The following is a 21,757-nucleotide window of genomic DNA, read 5'->3' as shown; positions in this document are numbered from 1 at the left end:
TGCCCACGGCTGAACCAGCCCCATGCCCCCCCCCGGGGGCTCCGGGCCCCTCCCTCCTGGGCCAGTGGGTCACAGTGAGGTCTTTGTGACCTCATCTGGTGACACCACACTGCAGTGCATGTACTCACCACGGCCGTGGCCCCAGCCCACGGTTTCCATCAGGACAGCAACGGGACAGGGCAGGAGCATGGAGCGGGCGAGGAGCCCCCGAGCACAGCCCACGTCTCTCCCTGCTGCACCCAGCAGCCCCACGGCGCCCAGGCGTCTCGCCAAAGCTTCCCTTTTCCCCACACCTACCCCTTTCTGTCCTGCAGGATGATGAGGAGATCCCCCAGATTCCCCAGTGTAGCCTGGGAGAAGGATGGGGCTCCCCAGGAGAGCAGGTCTCCACCGGAGCCCCACGAGGTGTGCGTGGTCCAGCCACTGGTGACTGGTGAGTGAGGGGCCCTCTCGGCCTGGGCAGGGCTGAGGCCAGCGAGCGCCCCATGCTCAATGCCATGATAATCTTTCCGTGGCACACTGGCAGCAGGGGTCCCATGGCTTGGGGACACGATGCTGCCTGGGTGACAGGGCTGCTCAGCGCTGGAAGTGGCCCCAGCACAGCCTGTCCCAAGGAGGGAGAGAGCAGAGGGGGGGACCCAGCTCCTGGCCTGGGGCACAGGCAGCCAGAGGCAGCGGTGCTGTGGGATGGGGACCTCTCCTGCCCGTCTGCAAGCCAGTTCCTCAGCCCTGGGCACCGGGGCTTTCCCCACCGCACCGTGCCCCAGCATCACAGCCCATTTGCCAGGCACCCTCCAGCCCTGACACACACGGGATGACTGGGCCAGGGGAGTGGGCACGGGCTGGACACAGGGCACATCTTCCTCTGCTCTCCTGCCACCCGCAGCCTCTCTACAGCCCTCCCTGCTCTCCCCCTTTATTAGATGCCAGCTGGTTGCCTGTGTACACACAGGAGAAGCAAAGCGTGGACTTCATCCAAGCCTTTGCCAGCAGCCCAGAAAAGGTAACCACGGCCCTTCCGAATGTGGCTGTGCCAGCCTCGGCAGACAGGGGCTCTGCTGCCGGGCTGGGCAGAGCTGCTTCTGCCAGCTCTCCTGCACCCCCAGTGCTGTGGTGCTGCTGCCCCTGTGTGTCCCCCTCTCACACTCCCCGTTTGTCTCTCTGTCCCCCCGCTGCCAGGAGGAGGGCCAGGAGATGAAGTTTCTTGAGAGCATCTGCAGCCTGTGCAGAACCGCCAAGCACCATGGCTTGTCACAGGGCCTGGATATCTTCTGCCACGGATACGAGCTGGCAGAGAAGGTCAAGGTGAGGGGACACCCGGTGGCTCTAGGGAAGGGGGCAAGGACCCCCGGCACTGGCACCCTGTGAGGACAATGCTTGGCCACGGCAAGGGGCTGGTGGTGCTGGGTGCTGGCAGCTGCCAGGTCCCATCTCGGTTGTGCTCTGTAGGAGCTGGTGGAACAAGAGCCCAGGGACCAGCTGCGCACAGCAGTGCGGCAACTTGCCATGCTTGCCATCGCCGAATTGAGGTACCTACCCATCCCTGCTGGGGACCCCTTCCTCAGAGGCCTGTGTGCACCCGCGCGAGGCCTCGAGGCACTGCTCCCAGCATCGGTGTCCAACTGGCCCCTCTCTCTCTTTGCAGCTCAGTGCAGACGGTGCTGGAGGGCAAAGAGAAAAGCAGTCTACGTGCCTGCTGCTTGAGTGTCTTGGGGCTTCCTCCAGCAGAGGAAATGGAGGGACTGGACACTTCCCTCTACTTCAGGGTACGTGCTGGGTACTTCAGGGACCTGCAGGAGCGCCCAGTCCCTCTGGGCTGCTCCCTGATAACCCTGTGCTGCCATACAACCAGAGATCTGAGGCAGGGCAGGCTCTTGCCTTTGCTTTCCCACCCTCGTCCCTTTGTGCCCTTCCCGTGGGCCTGGCCCCATCCAATGCCACAGGTTGCTCTGTCGGCAGCACACTGTCTGCCCCTGGGTCTCTCCTGGAAACTGCGAGGCCGTGTGGGACTCCTGCCGTGGCTCTGGGAGTTCAGATCAGTCTCCTGGGGGTGGAGGAACAGTAGAATCGCTGCCACAACTCTTTGTCCTCTCTGCAGACCCTGAATGCCATGGACACCATGCTGGAGACAATGGTGCTCAGCTCTCCTGCCTCCAGAGTCAGCAAGGAGAACTTGCAGAGTATCTTTCAGGTCTGGCATGGGCCAAGAGTGGGCTTCACAGGGGCCATTCCTCACCCTGGAGGGAAGGGGGTGCCCACTCCTGAGTGGGTGGTCCCCACGCCAGCGCCATGCAGAGAGACAGCATGGCAGGGAGGGTGCGCACCTGCCTTGGGTAACCGGGGGCTACCCACCAGGCTCTTCTGTAGCACAGCGGCTGCAGTGGGTGGCATCTGCCTTCCTGCCTGGCCACAAGGCAGGCTCGGGGCATTTGTCCAAAGCCTGTGAAGGACCCTAGGGGCAGGAACACCACTACAGGCTTTGCCCCAGATCAGAGGAAGCATTGATGGACTGTGCAAGTCCAGCCCTGGAGCTGCAAGGCACACCAGCAGCTTTTCTCTTCCAAGGTGCTGTTGGCTTTCACCAGCTCTGAGAGACCAGCTGTGCTTGAGAGGACCGTGGGCAGGATTAGGATGCTGAGCCATTTGCTGGCCAGCTATTCCTCGCTGGAGGTATGGAAGGACCAGGTACTCTCCAGCCAGGCCACCTCCCATTCCCTGCGCGCCAGCACAGCTGGCAGCTTTGAGGCGCCTGCAGGGCAAGCCTGGGCACAGGTCTGGGTGCTCTGCCAGCCTCTGTGCTGAAGTGGGGGTCTTGGTGCCTCTGTTTCCCATGGGCTTCTCTCCCCAGCCCCCTCTTTGCCAGGAGCCAGCTTTGCCCCCAGTCCTGTGTTGGACGGGACTGCCCAAGGAACATGGTGGGAGGCCAGGCCTGGCAGCTCTCCCTGTGCGGGGCTGCCACCCAGCTAGCTGCTTTGGGAGCCGCGGCCAGCATGGTCCTGCAAAGCTCTGGCACACCTGGGTCCAGCCCTGGCCACGCTCTTGGGGCCGGGGCTCTGGCCCCAGGCGCCTGCCCTCAGCCCTTCTGCTCTTCTGCCTCCCTCACCCAGGCTGCTCAAAATGAGGACAGACATGCCTCCTGCAGAGAGATCCTCATCCCAGTCCTCGGGCAGCTGCTTGGACGTCTCCTCCTGCTCGTGTCATCTGGGGAAGAAAAGACCAGCCGTGTGGCTTTGGATGCCCTTTTCTCCCTTTTCCTATTCACCCGCCAGCAAAAACGTAAGAGAAGCAGTGGTGGGCTGCCTCCCCCGCCCCTGCACAACGACATCAATCGAGCCGTCTGCTTGTCTTCCTGCGCGTTGTGGCGGGCCCTTCCTGTGCTTGCTGGAGGCACCACCATGTCACCAGCACCGCCTCTCCCCTGCTCCTGACCCACGCTGTGTCCCACACAGCTGATCGTCCCGTGGAGCTGAGCTGCTCCTTCACTCAGGAGGCAGCCCCACTCCTCATCCCCTCTTCCTTGAAGAGCTTGTACCACTGCCCCACAGCACTCCATCCATGCGAGCCGTACCCCACGTCACTGTTACTCCAACCACAGTTTAACTGTGGGACTGCATGCAGAGCTCTAGGTCCTTGGAGTTGACCAGGCCAGGAGCATTGGCATAAATACACGGGAGGCAGGTCACCCTTTCATTTACATCTCTCTCCACCACCTCCTCCTTTCACTGTGGGTCATCACCTCCCTTCTCAGCCATTCCTAGATCAAAGCTCTTCTCAGGAGCTGGTAAGCTTGCTGGCAAAGCAGCTGGGTCTCACGCACTCTCCTGTGTTTGCCCTGCTCTTTAGGCACGACACTGTCAGAGGAGAATGCACAGCTGCCAGCGGCTTGGGAAGCTGAGACCACCTCCTTGTGCTGTTCACCCACCGCCAGAGACTTTGCCATGGTAAGGAGCTGCCCCCGTGCCTTGCCTGTGGCATCAGCAGGGCTCTTGTGTGAGAAGGCATCCAAAATGAGCGGGGCTGGCATGGCCTCCCTGTCCCTGCTCTCAGCAGGGTTTCTGCTGTCCCCAAGCAGGGACAACGCGAGGGCTGCACTCCAGTGCCCAAGCAGCATTTTCCGCCTGGCCAACAGCAGGCCCTGGTTCTCTGTAGGGCCAGCACACTGTGCCCCAGAGCCCAAGCCTCCTCCCTCACCCTGGGGGCCCTCTCTTCTCATCCTCCCCCATGCAGTGACTGCAGCCTCTGCTACCAGCACTGCTGTGCATCTCTCACCAGGGCTGCTCGCACTGTCCAGCTTAGCAGCACCATCAGGGCACTCAACGTGACATTCTTCACTCCCTTCCTTCCTGCCATAGGCCTTTGCAAAATACCTTCAACCATCTGAGAGGACAGACATCGTCCTCACAATCATTGATACCCTGAGAGAATTAAATGCCAAGAAAAAGCCGCTGGGCAGCAGTGTGATGGACGTGGTCATGGCAGACCCTCACGTCTGGCTGACAGATGTAAGTGGCCTGTGGCTGGATTACCCTGTCCTTCAGCCCTGGCCCGCCTTGTTCCTCCCTCCATCCCTGCCTCCCGCCCAAAGCCAGGTGTCTCAGGCACCTGAAGCCACCTTAAGGCAGGAGAGGGATGGCAAGGGCAGCTGGGGCAATGGCTGCCCTCCAGTGGCAGCACCACCATCACTTGTGTCCCCTCCAGGTGCCAAAGATCATGAGCTGCATCTATGAATCCTGGGAATACGTGACCATGGAGTCAGGCCAGCGTAGCATGGAGTCACTGCTGCTCCTGATGGCTAACCAGTGCCCTGGGGACGTTGTCACCACGCTGCTGAAGATCGCTCCACGAGGAGACAGGTAGCGGTCCTGACAGCCAGGAGGGCTTGCTCCTAGTGGTGAGAGGGACCCGGAGACTCTCTGGCTGCCAGACCCAAGGAGTACCGCAGGACACCCCCGAGGAGCGGGGCCCTTCCCCCGTCCCAGCACCCATTCCAGCCCTGGTGGGCTGGCCGCGTCCCCAGCACCAAAGCCAGCCCAGAGCCTCGCCACCACCCTCTGTCCCACCCCATGGGGAGCACAGCACCTCAGCCCTCTCCTGCCTGCCCAGGGAGGAGGGTCTGTGTTACGCAGGGCTGGCCCAGGCCACAGTACTGGGGATGGGGTCACCCTGCTGACAGAACGCTCTGGCTTGCAGCACTGCCCTGGCACTGTGGGAGGTGATGCTCTCCACAGCCCAGACCTTGGAGAAGGTTCTGAAGGAGCTGTTCATCAAACTCCAGGACCGGCAAAACAGGCTCTTCTACACATACCAGGAGGACACCTGTTTCGTTCGCTTGGCTGTGAGTTACCAGAAGAAGCCCCAGTGCTCTTGTCCTCAGCTGCTGATGGGAACAGCTGCGCGGTGTGGGGAGTCATGCTGGCTCTTCTGGTCACTCACCGCTGGCTTTCTTTCAGCTGCTGACCTGCACTGATTTGGAGGATGAGGAATTCTCTCCAATGTACAAAGTCTTGAGGTTTCTGAGGGATCCAAGCCCAGCAGTGCTCTCATTGGTGCTCAGGAGCCTCATGACGCTGTCAGAGAGAGCTGAGATGGTGAGCAGGGCATCATCAAAGGGAGCCATATTGGCAGCCAGGGGCTGGGGCAGCGGATAAGCTGGTGGATTGGCCTTGGCTGGGAGTCAGGAGGTTGGGTGACTGCTCCAAAGGCCCTCCTGGCCATGGTGGGGCCTGGTGGCTGCCTGGGGAGCTTGCTGGGCATAGTCCTTTTCAGGAAACAGAAGCTCTGTCTTTCATGCAGGCAAGAAAAATGGAGGTCTTCATGCCAGACATGATGAAGGTCCTGGAGGACGGCAACACAAATATCAAGATGAAGTCCCTGGTGGTCTCGCGAAACGTCATAGGTCACCTGAAGACAAAGGCCAGCCCCATCGCTGTCCAGCTGATGGAGAAGCTCCTGCCCCTCTTTGCTGCGGTAAGGCTGATAGGGGAGCCCAAGCCTTGTGTCCAGGCGCTGGTCGGGGACAGCTACCTACAAGGACGCAAGTCCTACTCTGCTTCTCTCTACCAGGGCTTCGGCGAGGTGAGAGAGCTCTCCATCAGCCTCTTCAGAGACCTAATGAAGACTGTGGTGAGGAAGAACAAGAGGCAGATGAAGACAAAAGTGGAAATGGGCTTGCTCCCTCTCATCTTTCACATGAGTGACCAAATCCACAGCGTGGCCAAGGTACAGATTCCAAAGCTAAGCAGTGATGTAGGGATGAAAACCTGAGATGTTTGGGCCAGGGTACCTCCCAGCTTCCTAAGGGCAGGATGACCCCAGGAAGAAAGGAAAAGGCAGGGAGATGCCAGGTCTCCTTCCCCAGGCCGTGGTGCCATCTCCCAGTTTCTGCTGTTCTGCAGGCCTCCAGGGAAGCCCTCCTCGCTGCAGCAGAGCTCCTCAAGTGGAAAAAGCTCAAACACCTGCTGCAGAGCCATCAGACATGGAGGATTGCAGAGTGCTTGGTGAGGACAACCACTGGAGGAGCGCTGCGCCACGGGTCTGCCCTGCGCGCTCTGCAGCTGTGCCTCACCTGCCCTGCTGCAGCCCGCAGCCCACAGCCTGGAGCTGCATCCTTGTTCCCTGTCCTCGAGAAGAGAGCTCCAAGGGCTCTTCTCCACACCCCTCTCCCCGCACCCAGCGGGAGGGAGGGCTCTGGGCAGCGGCGGGTGCTGGCAGGCGGGACTGCTCCGGCCAGCTGGGGAGGCTGTGTGACATGCCCATACCCTTGTGCTCTCTCCAGCTACAGCGGGACAGGCGCAGGACCGAAGAGTACTTGAATCAGAGCCTGCCGTACCTGGAGGATGCTCAGGCCACCTTGCGAGCAACGGCCGTCAGGTTCATCGGTGAGCCACAGCCCCCAGGGTCCCACTTTTGGCAGCCCAGCCCCAGTCCCGCCACTGCACCGGCAGCAAGGAGCAGCCCGGTGTCTGCCAGAGCCTCGGCTGCCCCGTGCAGGGCCTTGGCCTCTCTCTCCCACCCTTGACCATGCAGGTGGGCTCGGTGGCTGCCTTGCTCAGTCCCACCCGCCTCAGCTACTGCTCTTCCCTGGGGTCAGCCTGGTGAGGGGGAGGAGGGCGTGCAGCCCAGCCAGCTGCGCTGGGGGCTGTGCTGCTGGGAGCATGCTGGGGAGTGGCGGGTCTGATGAAGCTCTGTCCTTAGGGCTTGCTGGGCAGCTCCTGAAGGACCAAAGGGAGGAGAAGCTGGCTGAGATCTGCCACAGTGAGTAGGGAGCATGGGCTGGAGGGGATGCCCGGTGGTTTTCGCAGACACGGCAGTTCATCTCTGCTCCGTTTCTTTCCATCACAGCCCTTCAGACCTTGGAGGAAGACAATGAACCCTCCATCTGTTCCCTGGCAGCTCAGACCACCTCCATCCTGAGCACTCCAAGGGTGCGGCAAACGTCACGATGCACCCTGCGATCACTGTGCTGCTGGTGCTGCTAAGCCAGGCAGAGGTGCGGCTTTTCTCCAGAGAACGGCTGCAATTCAATAAAGCTGGAACAAGAAGCCTGAACCCAGGGTGTCTTTCCCAAGTAGAACTGACGGGCAGCGAGGAGAGGGCATGGGATGGGTGGTCCCAGCTCTGACCTCCTTGTAGTTCTCCGGGCACCCCAGCGACACCACAGTATCTGCTTCTACTGCACTGCCACGTCCCTGCACCATGATGCACTCGGGAAGGTTTCCATGCAGAGTACAGAGGTGCTAAGGGGGCCAGAGGGACCCTGCAGGGCTCCCTGAGGGACGGGGGGACAAACAGAGTGCCTGGGTCACCATGACTGCCTCGGGAGGGCTCCCAAGGTCTGGCTAGTCGAGCAACAGAAGGCTCTGGGGCATTACAGACACCTATGGAGGAGTGCCGCGGGGACTCGAGTGGAATGGTCAAGTCTAGGGACCAGGCCCCCAGTCCAGCGGGCTTCCTTTGAGTGCTTGAGGCTCTGCAGAGGGGTCTGGGGTGCAAGGAAGGTCTCAGGACCTGGGTGGACTAGCGCGAGCCTAAGACAGCTCCAGGGCAAAGACAGCTCCAGCGCACTGCAGGGTAGAGGGTGCCCAGTGCCAGGTGGCCTCCACAGCCATCAGGGACCTGGCAACAGGCACTGTCATGCGGGGAGGCAGGGAGCGTGGCATGGGCTTGTGCTCATCATCTCCTTGCCCCTTTGCAGTGCCTTGATGTTGCAGCTAGCCCAGGCACTGCCCCCCACCAGCACAGGGACCCTTGCACAGCACTCCAGCTTAAGATCACTGGCACCGGCTGCCCAGAGAGGCCTCTGGAGACATTCCAGCACCACCTGCACAGGATTTTGTGCAACCTGCTCTAGCACAGCCTGCTTTTGCAGGGCGTTGGACTGGATAATCTCCAGAGGTTCCCTCCAACAACGACCATTGTGTGATTCTGGGACTCGCGGCACTTTGGCTGAGGAAGAAGAGGTCAGGACCCTCAGGCCACCCGACACCTGACTGCCTTCCCAGTGCCTGTCCAAGAAACCTGCCAGTCCTCACTAACAGAAGTTGGACCTGCACACGTGGGCTTGCACATGTGCATGAGCACTGCAGGGCAACAGCCTTCTCTCTCTTCCCCGTCCTCCACTGCAGGGCGAGCGCAGATGTTCTGCCAAGGGAGCACCAGTCCCCACGGGCCCTGCTGCCCTCCCTGTCATGCACTGGCCGTTCTACCTGGGCTCCCTCTACTGTGTCCCACACCACTGGCCTGGTGTGATGGCAGAGCCAGTGGCACTACCCGGCTCTGCACCTTCCTGGTCCATCAGGGCAACCTGGGTGCCAGTGGGAAGCTGGGAATTGCCCTTGGCCAGGGCCTCTCCCTGGAGCTGCCAGAGGAGGAATTCCTTGTGGGTGGCAGGGATGCCAAAGCATGAGGAGTTCCCCATTGGATGGCAGGGACAGTGTGTAGAGCCCCATCGATGTGGAGCCACCCCCGGCAGCCCCTCAGCCATGGCCATGGTCACACAGAACCTCACTGGGGAGCTCATCCATATCGTCCAGGACACCCGTATAGTGACCAGGCAGTACCAAAAGTTTCTGCAAGTAATGATGGCCAAGTGGCAAGAGGCGGTCTGTAGTGGGACACACACCATGCACACCACCACCCCACAGCTGTCTCCCTCCCCCCTGCCAGGAAAGAGGAGCAGCAGGAAAGAGGAGCAGCTCTAGCCAGGGCTGCTGGAGGCCAGAGGGTGGCCCCAGGTCCTTCGAGTGGAGCTGCTGGGGGCAGATGCGCACATGGAGAAGATGGCAGATGGGGACAAAGGCCAAGGGGAGGACACGGGGCCAAGCAGAAGCAGCCCTGTGCAGGTGGGCAGAAGGAGCCCAATGGGGATGAGGAAGAGGAGCCCCATGACACCAGACAGAATCAGCTCCATGGGCCTGGGCAGCACCATCCACGTGGGGCCGGGCAGCAGCACCCCAGCAGAGCCCAGGCCCCAGCACCATGTCCCCGTGGGCAGGGCACGTGGGCAGGCAGCCTCAGGACTGTGCCGGGCAGGACTGTGCCTGCAGGAGGGCTGCTCCCACCTGTGGGGCTGCCCAAAGGCTTGGTGGAGATGCCACTGCCGGCTCCATTGTGTCCGTTTCTGCAAGCCCCGTGGTGGCAGCGCTGCTCCCACAAGAGCAGTGGGTTCCCCTGCCAGTGAGCAGCTGGTGGGGTGCAGGGCTGGGACCCCCCTGGCCTGCCCCCTCATCTGAAATGTTAAATCTTTCCTCTATCCATGGATCTATCTGTGGAGCTCATCCATCCATCCCGCAGCTGGGGCTGCTTCACCCTCAGTGCCTGAACCCAGTGGGGATGGTCTGGCATTGAGCACTGCTGGCACCCACAAAATGGGGGGTGGGGGTGTCTGGTACCACAGTGGGTGTGCTGGGAGGTGGGGACCCAGCTGGGCTAGAGAAAGGGGCCAGCAGGAACCTCATCAGGTCCAACAAGTGCCAACTCTGGCCCCTGGGGATGAACAAGCCCAGGCCCTGGCACAGGCGGGGGCCACCTTGCTGGAAAGCAGCTTGGCAGAGAAGGTCCTGGTGGGCCCCTCAACGAGCTGCCTGCTGGGCAGGGGATCTGTGCCCCTTGCAAAGGGGGGATCCAGTATGTATTGAGACCCCACGGTGAATCCATACACCACAAATAGAAAGGCATGTTATCCCCAGGTTGGCATATTCAAATGGATAATAAATGGGGTATGGGCTTGGTGCCTTAAACATTTTAGTCCAAACTAGATAACAGAGTTGAAACATGGGAATAAATCCCCCACCCCATCAGAACACTCCACTCAGGAAATGTTCATGAGCGATTTGTTGTGAATCGTGGAATAGAACCATGGCATACCCCAGACTTGCGAACCCTTATTCCAGGCATGTGTCCTTGTTGGGGTATCCAGGCACCAGGGTTTAAACTGCATAACACGTTTGCATAACAGGTTTGCAGGTCTGCAGATCCCACGTGTTATGCAAAAACTACCAATCAAGGAAACACATTGCAATATGCAGTTTTGCTTACCCACAAAACAAAATGAAATTTTGCGTGAGAAGGAAAAAAACCAAGCTACGACCCATCAACACGCTCCACCGTTCAATATCCAGCCCCTCAGGGTCCTTTCTGAGCATGTTCAGATGGGAAGATGTACTTTGTACTACCTACTTCCTCAAAATTATTTACATATGCATAAGGCACTTGCATATGTCACTTTGTTCCTGGGGGCCTTTCTTGGGGTCTTTAGAGATCGTTGGTGGTTAACAACCTGGTGAACTTCAGCTGAACTTTCCTGGGGCACCTGCACTCTACTTGTTGTTATAGAACTTCATTTATTCTCTGTGCTGTATGGTCTTGAAGGCAACACACCGTTACCCCACTACCCTCGTCTATTGGTATAGCCCAGGTACCTCAGAAAGCTTGCCACCCCTTACTGAGCTTATTCAATAGGTGGAGTTAATCACTGCTTTAGCTGCAGCCTCTCCTAGTGATTCTTTATAACTTAATCCTGTCAGCGAGAAGTGTCCAGCTCTGCCACTGAAGGCAGCAGCCTCAAGTCACCAGGCTGCTCCCTACAGGAAGCAATCCCGACTGCCTGGATCTCGCCGCTGACAGGCTGTATTTAAGAATGGAGTGTTTTCCAGCAAGGGAAACAAGGCTTGAGCACTCATACTCCGTCTGGTGACTCTCCCAGGCAGCTGCATATTGCCAGTCCCTCAGCAGGGCAGGTGTAGCCAGGGCCCTGCCGGAGTCAGCAGAAAAACACGCTAGCCCTATTCCTGCAGGAACTACAAACGCCGGGGTGGCTCTGGGGCCTCTTTCCCTCCTTAGCTCTCAGCTCACCCCCAGGGCTGCCCCGGCCGGGCCTGACTCCAGCTGCCCCGGGGCCTGGCACTCCAGGGGGTTGGAGCCTCCCCACAGAACCCCCGGGCAGCCAGCAGGCAGCAGACACCCCTGTGCCAGCCCAAGAGCATCCCTCATCCCACGGCCGGCCACAGGTCCCCTCAGCCCGGCCACAGCCCCAGCACAGGCTGTGCCTGCCCAGCCCAACATGGCTGCCAGGAGGGTGAGGGTGGGAAATGGCAGCTGCCAGCATGCCCTGGGAACAACATGGCTGCCAGCAGCCCCGGGCCTACAGCTCCCAGCATGCCCTGGGAACAACCTGGCTATGGGGCAGCCCTGGGCCTACAGCTCCCAGCATGCCCTGGGAACAACAAGGCTGCCAGCAGGGGCCTACAGCTCCCAGCATGCCCTGGGAACAACCTGGCTATGGGGCAGCCCTGGGCCTACAGCTCCCAGCATGCCCTGGGAACAACCTGGCTATGGGGCAGCCCTGGGCCTACAGCTCCCAGCATGCCCTGGGAACAACTCGGCCATGGGGCAGCCCTGGGCCTACAGCTCCCAGCATGCCCTGGGAACAACCTGGCTATGGGGCAGCCCTGGGCCTACAGCTCCCAGCATGCCCTGGGAACAGCCTGGCTATGGGGCAGCCCTGGGCCTACAGCTCCCAGCATGCCCTGGGAACAACCTGGCCATGGGGCAGCCCTGGGCCTACAGCTCCCAGCATGCCCTGGGAACAACCTGGCTGCCAGTAGCCCTGGGCCTACAGCTCCCAGCATGCCCTGGGAACAACCTGGCCATGGGGCAGCTCCAGGCCTACAGCTCCCAGCATGCCCTGGGAACAACATGGCTGCCAGCAGCCCCAGGCCTACAGCGCCCAGCACACCCTGGGAACAACCCGGCCATGGGACAGCTCCCAGCATGCGCTGGGAACAACCCGGCCATGGGGCAGCCCCGGGCCTACAGCTCCCAGCATGCCCTGGGAACAACCTGGCCATGGGGCAGCCCCGGCCTACAGCTCCCAGCATGCCCCGGGGCATGGTGCCCTGCAGTGGGGCCCTGGGGGACACCAGCCCCCAGCCCCGGCCCTGCAGGCCCCATGGCCACTGCCCGGGGCTGCCCGAGCACAGATCCTGGCCCCGGAGCCCCCATGGGGCAGGGACGAGGGGAAGAGAGGCGCCGAGCGACAGGGAGACGTGGGTCAAGGCGGAGGGGTGGCCGGAGAGGGACAGGAGGGGGCCAGAGGGGCAGGGGGAGCGGGAGGGGCTGGGCAGGGATGGAGAAAGGACAGGGACTGGCGAGGAGCGGGCAGAGGGATGAAGTGGGACAGAGACAGAGGGGCAGGGGGGTGCCGCAGGGAATACAGGATCAGCAGCAGGAGAGAGGGACAGGGAGAGGAGTGGAGGGGCAGGAAGGGGAACAGAGGCACAGACCAGCACAGACAGGGTGAGGGACCAGGATGAGCAGGCTGTGACTTTGGCAGTGGGCGGCAAAGCTGCTTCTGTGGTGTGCCTGCTCTCGTGAAAGGAGCTCCTGCACCAGCCTGAGGGCAAAAGAAGAGGGGCAAGGAGCAAGGTGTCGCAGTCCTTAGTTTGCAGGTTTAATGTATCGGCCCTGTTCAGAAAACACAGCGTGTATGTCTGTCAGTGGTGCCGGCAGATTTTTATTCTTTATAGCAATTTCTTTAAATACCGGTCTTCATGCAGAAGGTTCACACGGTGCCGTGCTTCTAGTAAACAGAATTCTTTTATGCATGCTGCAGTCTGGAGGTGGCAAGTGCCAGGTTAGAGATGAAGATGGAAGTGAAAGCAAGTGACGCACACGCAGTGGTGATCCTGCCACAAGCATGCTGTGTATTGACCTGGGAGAATGCTGCAGGGACTCTCACAAGTCAAGGTTTTCAGTGCTGTTTCTGTGTTTGATACCCAAGGGATGGTTTCCCTCTGCGTGTGTTTCTGTGCAGGCATGTGCATGGAACATGGTTGTGTCCCTGTGCCATAAGTGGGACTGATGGCAGCTTTTCATTTCATTCCAACTCAAAAGTAAAGAAAGACTGTACCTGCAAAAGAATTCAAACAGCCGTCTTTGTTTCCCAAAGCGAGCATAGAAGTGTGAGGGAGCGGTTTACAGGTTCAGAACTTCAACCAGCTCTGGATGGTAAACCCTCAGGAGAGGAAAGAGAAGCCCCACTTTTTTAACTACAGCTCTGCTTCCCTTAATGTGTCTTCTTGTTAGATTGTGTCAGCAATCAGATTAAAAGCACATGATTAAATTGTGCTTGTTTATGAAGATATTTGAGGGTTATTTACTGTCTTAAATCCTCTTACGAAGTGAGGCACACTGTTGCCCTGTGGGCAGTACAATGTTGTGGCTGGTAATTTTCCTTTTCTTCCCTAGTGTACGGATGCATTTATGAAGGCAAGTGTTGGGTCTTATTGGTGCCGCACAAGAAACCAACGTGTGAAACCCAGACATTCACTGTTAGAAACAGGAAGAAGCTATGGGCCCTTGCTGCAGATTCTGCAAAAGATGTACCAAGGCTGAGGAAAGTGGCAAAAAGGGAAGAAATGCCGTAGCATAACTTTGGGATGGCAGGTGAGGTTTCCATCAGTGTTCCTCAAATGTAGCAGCCTCATTTTGTTTGCGGATGTGGTGTTGGACTCAAAATGCGAGACTAGTTTCCTTTATTGTGGGTGATACTATAGCGCACGTACCTTTCACGTCCCAAGTTGCCAAGGCTCTAGTTAAACTTCTGCAGAACCACCTCAAATTTTCCTTAGTGCGTGATTTCCTTCAACAGTCAAGTCCAGGTCTGTGGCACACAATAACCCCTACCCCATTTGGGATCTGGATGTGGCTGATTTTTAATTTAGACTTATCTGCTGTTAGAGATTTTCTTTTTTTGGTCCAAATAGGAAAATGCTGATTGTGTGCATTCTTTTGCTTTTTCATAGTATTGTTCCATGTTTAGTCATTTGTTCCTTACAAAAATAATGTATGGGTGTCTATGAAGCTGGAGGTGTTTACGTTCTTGTGGCTGAATGTAGCAGTGGAGCTATCTTGCTGTATTTAAATCAAGAGGAACATAATGTAACTTCACTTAAAATCTGGTCTTGGTAGGCAGATCCTACCCTGATAAGCATTTAAAAAAAAAAAATTCAAATCTGTGACGAGGTATAGGTGGAGCACCTGAACTGGTGCAAGGCAGCAATTCTCTCGCTGATATCCACACATTGCAGAACTGTTGCCATCATGACCTTGAAATAGTGAGCCATTAATGTTAACTACTAGCAGCTTGTGAACCTAACAATCAAGGTAGAAAATAATTTCCCACTGCCACCTTTTTTAAATTTTCTTTTATGTTTTAAAGTTTCTGATTTGATACTTTCTGATGTATTTGAAACCTGTGTCATATCCTGTGTAGTTTGTGACACGTGTGTGGCAGATGGGACTTTTCTGCTTGGAGAGGTGGTGAGATGGAGAGTGGAGAATGGTTTTATGGCACAAGTGTAAAAGTATAAAAAGGGATTAAGAGGCTTGTGTACCTTGCTGCCAGTTCAGTGGCATGAGAATTCCTGTAATGACAAATTCCTTCTGGCTGAGTTTCCAACCAGAGCAACACTAGCAACGGATGTCGTTCCCAAATGGTGAGGTGGTTGTAAGCTTCATCAGTAGTAGAAGCTGTGGAGAAAGTCACGAATCACCTGCCGTTCTGCAAGTCAAGTGCTTGGCTCTTTTGTCACTAGTGTTGATTTAAGGGTACGTTGCTTATAAATAGCACTTGACCTTTGTAATTCTTCATACTGCTAAGATCTCGGTGCCATCAGAGAACCATTGTGCTGTGAAGGCCCTGTAAACATACGGCAATGTTTGTGTTTATCCATTTTGCCCTCCCTTAGGTGGATTATTTTATAATTTGAAACCTTAGTGGCAGGATTTGGGGCTTTATCCTGATCAGCCATCTAAGGGCCAGCTTTCGGCTGCAGCTGCAGCACAAGTATTCAGGTGGTTTGAGCACCAAATGAAACTTCCACTTGGCTGTCATTTTGGCTTTTCCCTTCCTCTTAATTTTTATATTTTAATAAAGAGTTTTAAGTATTTGGCTTCCTTACAGAAAAAAAAAACAAACAACCCAGTGCTATCCTTGTCCTGTTATGATAAACCCCTAATCTGGAGGGCAGAAAGCTGAGACCACCAGGAAGATGTTGAGAGGAAGGGGAAGAATGTTAGAGCCATGAGTTGGGTGTTCTTCAGCTGGCCAGATCTGAGGAGATGGAAAAGGTGCCTCAAAGGTAGCTAGAGGGAAGCACGGGAGAGCAGCTGGGAGCCAGAAGTGTGGTGTGGGCATACGGAAGTGTTACACTGTGGTGTGTCAGGCAAATTATTTTCAGGAAGTTTCACATTTGTTGTCATTTCCCAAGCTCCTGAGGTGCAGGAATGCTGGAGGCAAGAAGCTGCCAGCATCAACTATGTGGAGAAAGAACACTTCTATCTCCATTTTACTTTCCTCACTTCTGTGTTGCGGTGGCAGGGCAGTAAAGACCCTGACCCTGACCCTGACCCTGTGAGTACGCAGGCAGCTTGTGTGGCCAGTGCCGGTGTGGTTCTGGCACAGAGGATCAAGCGCTTCACGCTTCAGAGCTGTCAGGCTGACACTCTTCAGCACTCAATGAAGCTCTAAATTACAGCTAAAGGAAGAGAGAAATTTTGCTTCAGAGCTTCATAATGTCGTTCTGATCCATCCTTTTGCTTGTTCAGTGGCTACAGAAGGGAGCCACTGCCTTGGTAGGAGCATCCATTGAGTTCTTCCTGTGTGATATTAGAGAATCATTGTGTCTGTTTATGCATGAGATCATTACAGTAGGTGTTTTGAAGATGTTCATGTGTGGTACATAAAACCTTTGCCAGTAAAACAGTAAATCCACGCAGTGGGGTCTAAAGCACGCAGATCCAGTGCAATCCTCCAAAGGGCTTTGAAAGTCTCTCCCTGAGGGTACAGACCTGGCTGTTGGTGATTCTGTTGACCTGCCTTTTATAGCAGGTTGCTTGGAGAAGTTGCTCTGTCAGAAGTCGTCTTCTGCGGGCTGGATGCTGCAAATGGTAGGATGTTAAGGAAGCAAATGAATAACCTTCAGACTTGGTTTTATTCTTTTAACAGATTGTACACAAATGAGTAGGCTGCTTTTAGCAGGGGAACATGACCTGACTGCACAGGAGGCAAGGAACTCTCTTCTTCTCACTGACCATGAGCCCTCAGTTTCAAGGCAGATCTGAAGAGGAATATTTGACCCATGGGAAATGCAACTTCAGATACGTAACTCAGGTGGGACCGCCGTGTGTGCCCTGTGATAGGAGCCGTGTATCCCAACCGTGAACGTAGAGACTGGGCCTGGTTTTTAGCTTGGTTCAATATGATCTCTGCTGACTGATTCTGTGATCAAGAGCAGGCAAGTCTGCCCCCTGAGAGGATGTTGTCGTGGGTGGAAGGGTTGAAGTGCAGTGACTGCGTCAACAAACAGGTGGTTTGAAAAGTCTTTTGGGCAAGGGTCTGGTACGCTGGTGTAATGCCTTTTCCCTTTACAATGGTGTCCAGTAAACACAAGTGTTCCTGCATGTGTCCAGTAGCGCAGAGACCTCTGTACTTTCTTTGGACTGATTGTTGTGTAAGATCTGGGGGTTTTTGGACAGCTCTGAAAATTGTTCAAAAGGTGTCTTGTATGTTGGGTGAAATGGGTCATCACTTCCATAAACCTCTAGCCTGTAAGGAAGAGCCGTGGAAGTAGGGAGATTTTCTTTTTTTTTTCTATTTTTATTGTTACTGGGAGGAAAAGCAGTGATTAACTATTTGACCTGTGATACTCCCAGATGCAGGCTGTGCAGTGCATTTGAGGTGGATCACTCCTGTACTGCCAAGACTGAGCCCAGACTCCTCAATGCTTTGCACACTGGCAGTGGAAGTCCTTGTGCAACTGTGGGTACTGGCTTTCTGTGCTGTAGCGTGAAAAATACAAAGCACTGGGGTTAAGGTTTGCAGAGAAGTGGGAAAAAGTTGATTATTTTGTGCTAGGAAGAGAATGTCCTGTAGTTTTCAAACTTTGAATGTCTCCACTTGGAATTTAAAAACTGCTTTTAACTCTGCTGCTATGTTTCAGTGGGCGGGAAGGTGTCTTGTAGTTACAGATGATCCATTCCCTTAAGAAGGATCTTTGCCTTCTGAGCTGAGCTTTCTTGGCTTTACATGAAAAGTGCCTCAAGCTGTATGATCTCACATGGCAGTGAGGGAATTACATCTCCGTGGGGATTTAGAGAGAAATCCAGAAGTATGTTGCCTTATTGTTTCAGTATATGAATTTTTCTAAACAGGATTTTCTGGGTTTTGAGCAAGAGACCCACTTCCCACGTGCCTACATAAACCCCGTTTTCTCAGACAGACACATGCATTATGGTTTGTGATGCAATACTGACTTGATTCGTAAGCCGTACTGTGCTGTGCATTTCTGGGCTTGTCGTAGTCCTTTGAAACACAGCCCTGCGCATCAAAGGGGCAAGCTGTGTCATCTGCTTTCCCCCACAACAGAGAGCAATGTAGCTGTCGTAAGTACAGGCAGAACAAAACTAGTTGAGGGATTTGTGGGCTGCTGTTCGAATCATGGTGGGCCAGGAATCAGCCCATGCTTACTAATACGTTTAATTGTCCTACTGCCACCTGAGGGGCAGGACAGTGTCAGGGCATTTTCCCAGGGAATAAAACTGGACATGTCTGCTTCTCTCCGAGGGTCCCCTATGTAAAAAAACATCCTTCAGCACCATCTGGGTGCTTGGTGTTCTCAAAAGGACCCAAAGGGATGAAGTTCACTCCTGCTGCCTGCGTGACAGCAGAAATTATGTCTGCAGCTGTGCTTCTGCGCACTTTGAAACTGCCTCCGTTTCTTTGCTTGGCCAACCAGAAAAAACCAAAAAAACCTAAGCTGAGTTGGCAACAGTGTCTTGCTGTCCTCTCTGAAGGAAGTAATTTACCATCATCTCGCAGCTTGTCAAACGTGCACCAAGTGTGAAGAAGAACATGACGTGCACTGTCCTAAGCTCTCAGCAGGTCAGGTTTTGCTGTCCTCTGGAAACTGTCTAGCTCTTCAGCTTTTCTCCACGAAGGTCACATTGTTTGGAGTAGTGATGAGGTGCCCTCCCAAATGCCCCAGCTTTGTTTCTAAACGCTACTGAAGTATTTTGCCTCCTGAAGAGACTGTGTTCCTCATGAGGAACAGTTACTTCTCAATAAAGTGACCCCCTTTCCGTCTAAAGGGATGGGGCTTGAGACTGTGGAGGTGGAGGTGCTTGGTGAGGGAGGCAGTCAGGCAGGGCCAGTCTGGGGTGCCCAGCTGCGCAGGGCAGTGACGGCACCCGTGTGCCTGGCGAGCGCTTCTCTCGCGGTGTTGCAGGGAGAAGGTGTGAGGGTGCTGGGAGAGAGCCGGCGCCCCTGGGAATGACAGCAGCTAAAGGTGAGGGCTGGCTGCGTGGGCAGCAAAGGGTGAGCCAGCCACTCCCTTTGCAAGTGCAGTGGAGAGGGAGGGAGCCCCTCCATCAGCACAGCAACGTCTGCTGGGGCAGGGCCGGAGGCACCGGCGCCCAGGGCAGGGCTGGCAGGGGGTCTGAGAGAGCCACTCCGCCACCACCTTGCTTACTGAGCCTGCGGGGAAATCGCTTTGGGGGGCAGCGATTAAAAAGTACATGCAAAGTTTTTAGGTCCAGTTGGAACACTGAGAAGGGGTTCAGGGCCTTTCTCAGAGCGCCGCACGTTGCATAGTCATGTGTCATACACAGGTTTGGTGACTGGTTTCTGGCTTCTAATGCAAACGCGTACGCATCCTCAGTAGCACTGCTGAAGTGTTTTACGGACTACGCATGCTCCCCAAGCGGGATTTTGGCCTCTTTGGGGCAGAACTATTTCAGTTAGAGGTCACCATCTCCCACTACCACAATTATCTTTGTCCTACTTTAAACTCATTTTCTGTTGATGTCAGTGGATCCCAAGACCTGATCAGCTTGTGTTCTCTTGCAGCCAGAACTTTCCTCATTGGAAGTCTTCCTCCTGCGCAACTTAGATAACGGTGCTCTTTTCGCTACCTGGTCTTTTTTTCTCACCCCTGCCAAGGCTGCCTCCCTTGATGAGAAGTCCCTTCATTTGTAAATACTCTAGAGAGTGGGTCAGCTCGGTGGAGGTGTCACCTCGACAGAGGGGAAGGTGGAGCGTCAGATCTCTGCATGTGGCAGGGGCTGCATTAACCCTCATCTCCCGCTGCGTGAATGACCGCAGGCAGAGGCACTGTGCAAGGAACATCAAGCCTTTAATGAATTAAGACAGACAGATCTGGTAGAGGGCTGGGGTTGCAGTGGGTGGGTCAGAGGGATCTGTGCTCCACACCTTCTCTATCAATATATCAACGGCGACTGGGGCAGCGTGGAGCACCTTGTCTCCTGGTGTTCCTCAGGGTTCTGGCTCGCTTGGTGGGCACATAGTCACTATTGGATGCCCTCTGCTTGCTGCTGCCCCCCTGCTCCCCACTACAGCCCACCGCCGTGGCATCCCTGTCCGGCTTCCCCTCCCAGAGGGTTTTGGAGCTTTTTGCCACTGGGCACACCACCATCTTCTTCCTCTTCTTGGGTGGCATGCTGCCCTGTGGGGACGTCTCTGGCATCCTGAGGGTGTCAGCCAGTGTGGGGCACTTGGCCTGTTTGCCAGCAGCCTTGCCTGATCTGGGCACCACCCGGCAGGAGGAGATGCCCGGTGGTGGTGGCAAGTGGGTCAGAATGACCCGGGGCTGCCTCCGCAGCACCTCCTCCACCAGCTGGGCCATGCGGGGCGGATGATGCTGGGGTGCAGTCGGGGGGCTGGCCAGGGGACTATTCAGCAGGATCTGCTGAGGACTCTCTGGGAGACCCTGGTGGGGACCCTCTGAGCATCCCTTCAAGGGGCTCTCCTCTGAAGTGTCCGTAGGACCCTCCTGAGAGGGCTCCATGGGACTCTCTGGCAGCCGGGTGGGGAAGACCGCTGCCAGCCCACCCTGCTTGCCTTTGGCGTCCAGCAAGGGGGATGTTGCCACCCTCTGCCAGGAGGGGTTGGTGTCCTCCTGCATTGCAGCCACCACTTGGTCCTTGGGACAGTCGCCCTCCATCATGCACTCTTAAGAGGTCAGGGATCCTGTTGAGGGTGGTGGTCAAGACAGGGACATCAGGGACACCATGGTTGGTGTCCTCGCTGTCCCCCAGCCCTGCCGCCAGTGATTGCTCCTTAGAGCAGCCACCCTTTGCCACGTACTGTGAGAGCTCTGGGAGCTTGTTGAGGATGGTGGTCAAGGAGGAGCCACTGAGAACTTCAGAGAGCTCCAGGATGCTGTAGAGCCAGGTGAGCAGGTCACTGCTGTCCATGGTGGCCGAATGCTCATCCTGAAACTGCAGATTGTCCTCTGCCAGCTCAGGAGAGGCCTCATTGAAGGCATCTGGCCCCAGCTCGGGCAGGTCCAGGAGATTCTCTGGGCTTGCCAGGGTGGTCACCACTTCTGAAAAAGCAGACGAAGCCAAGCCACCCCCAGGGTGATGCAAGCCTTCCTTGGTGCAGGTCACCCCCCTATGGGCTCTGCCACCCTGCAGACCTCACCTTGGTGCTTGGTCCTGCTTCTGCCAGAGAGCATATCCAGGGCGGGCTGGCAGGAGGTGGCAGCAGGGATGCCATCCTCACTGGCCACCACGTCGTTGTTAAAGGCCTCCAACAGCTTCTGGGCGCTGCCAGGATGGGTGTGGAGCACAGGGGAGACCTGCACGCAGTGCTGAGCCGCAGGGTGTTGGGGGTGGCAGGGGCCCAGCATGGGCAGGGACGTTCAGCACAGTGCAGCCCGTAGGGTAGAGGGGCTGCCCCTGGCCCACGTCCCATGGGCCCAGCCCCACTGGCTGGTGGGGCACAAGTGTCCCCATCACCACTTGCTGTCCCCGGCCATAGGCAGGGGGACAAGGAGCAGGCAGAGGGGGCAGCTGCACACCGCTGGGGAGCTGCAGCACGTGTGGCAGCTGCACAACCTGCCCCGAGTCCCCCAGGGGCCCCTGCACACCCTGCCAGGTTGCCTGGGCGGGCTGGTGGGTGATGGTGTGGAGCTGGGAAGGCCGAATGGTGATCAGCAGCCCTGGGACAGAGGGCAGCACACCAGCAGTGACCGGTGGCGGCATGGTCAGAGTGGTGAAGCTTGTGCTGGGCACCTCTGGTCCTGTCGGCAGCTGGAGGGGGAACCTCTCTGTTGGCAGAAGCGAAGGGGGGTGATGGGGTGCGATGCTGGCCGGCACAGCTGGTTGGGGGTTACCCGGAAGGCAGGAGCACCCCGAGGAGCGTGCTGCTCTATGCCGCGGCAGTTGGCCAGCGTGG

At 56.6% G+C, this 21,757-nt stretch overlaps 1 protein-coding gene and 1 long non-coding RNA gene across 2 annotated transcripts; both read left to right on the top strand.

The window, feature by feature from the left end:
* The first annotated feature begins 1,697 nt into the window (after positions 1-1,697).
* LOC130159627 (maestro heat-like repeat family member 5) lies at positions 1,698-7,483 on the top strand. Its single transcript, XM_056361435.1, has 15 exons — positions 1,698-1,766; positions 2,099-2,191; positions 2,566-2,670; positions 3,108-3,276; positions 3,844-3,941; positions 4,353-4,502; positions 4,699-4,853; positions 5,191-5,335; positions 5,451-5,588; positions 5,794-5,967; positions 6,064-6,219; positions 6,396-6,497; positions 6,776-6,878; positions 7,195-7,254; positions 7,342-7,483. The coding sequence occupies exons 1-15, from the start codon at positions 1,734-1,736 to the stop codon at positions 7,476-7,478; spliced, it is 1,818 nt and encodes a 605-aa protein (XP_056217410.1). The 5' UTR covers positions 1,698-1,733; the 3' UTR covers positions 7,479-7,483.
* A 4,967-nt stretch (positions 7,484-12,450) lies between these two features.
* LOC130159642 (uncharacterized) lies at positions 12,451-17,077 on the top strand. The gene is made up of 3 exons (XR_008825808.1): positions 12,451-12,545; positions 13,747-13,944; positions 16,508-17,077. It is a non-coding gene; the product is annotated as an uncharacterized LOC130159642 (long non-coding RNA).
* Positions 17,078-21,757: the final 4,680 nt, after the last annotated feature.

This window comes from Falco biarmicus, chromosome 16 (assembly GCF_023638135.1).
Source record: "Falco biarmicus isolate bFalBia1 chromosome 16, bFalBia1.pri, whole genome shotgun sequence".
NCBI lineage: Eukaryota > Metazoa > Chordata > Aves > Falconiformes > Falconidae > Falco > Falco biarmicus.
This window is presented reverse-complemented; position numbering and strand designations above follow the sequence as displayed.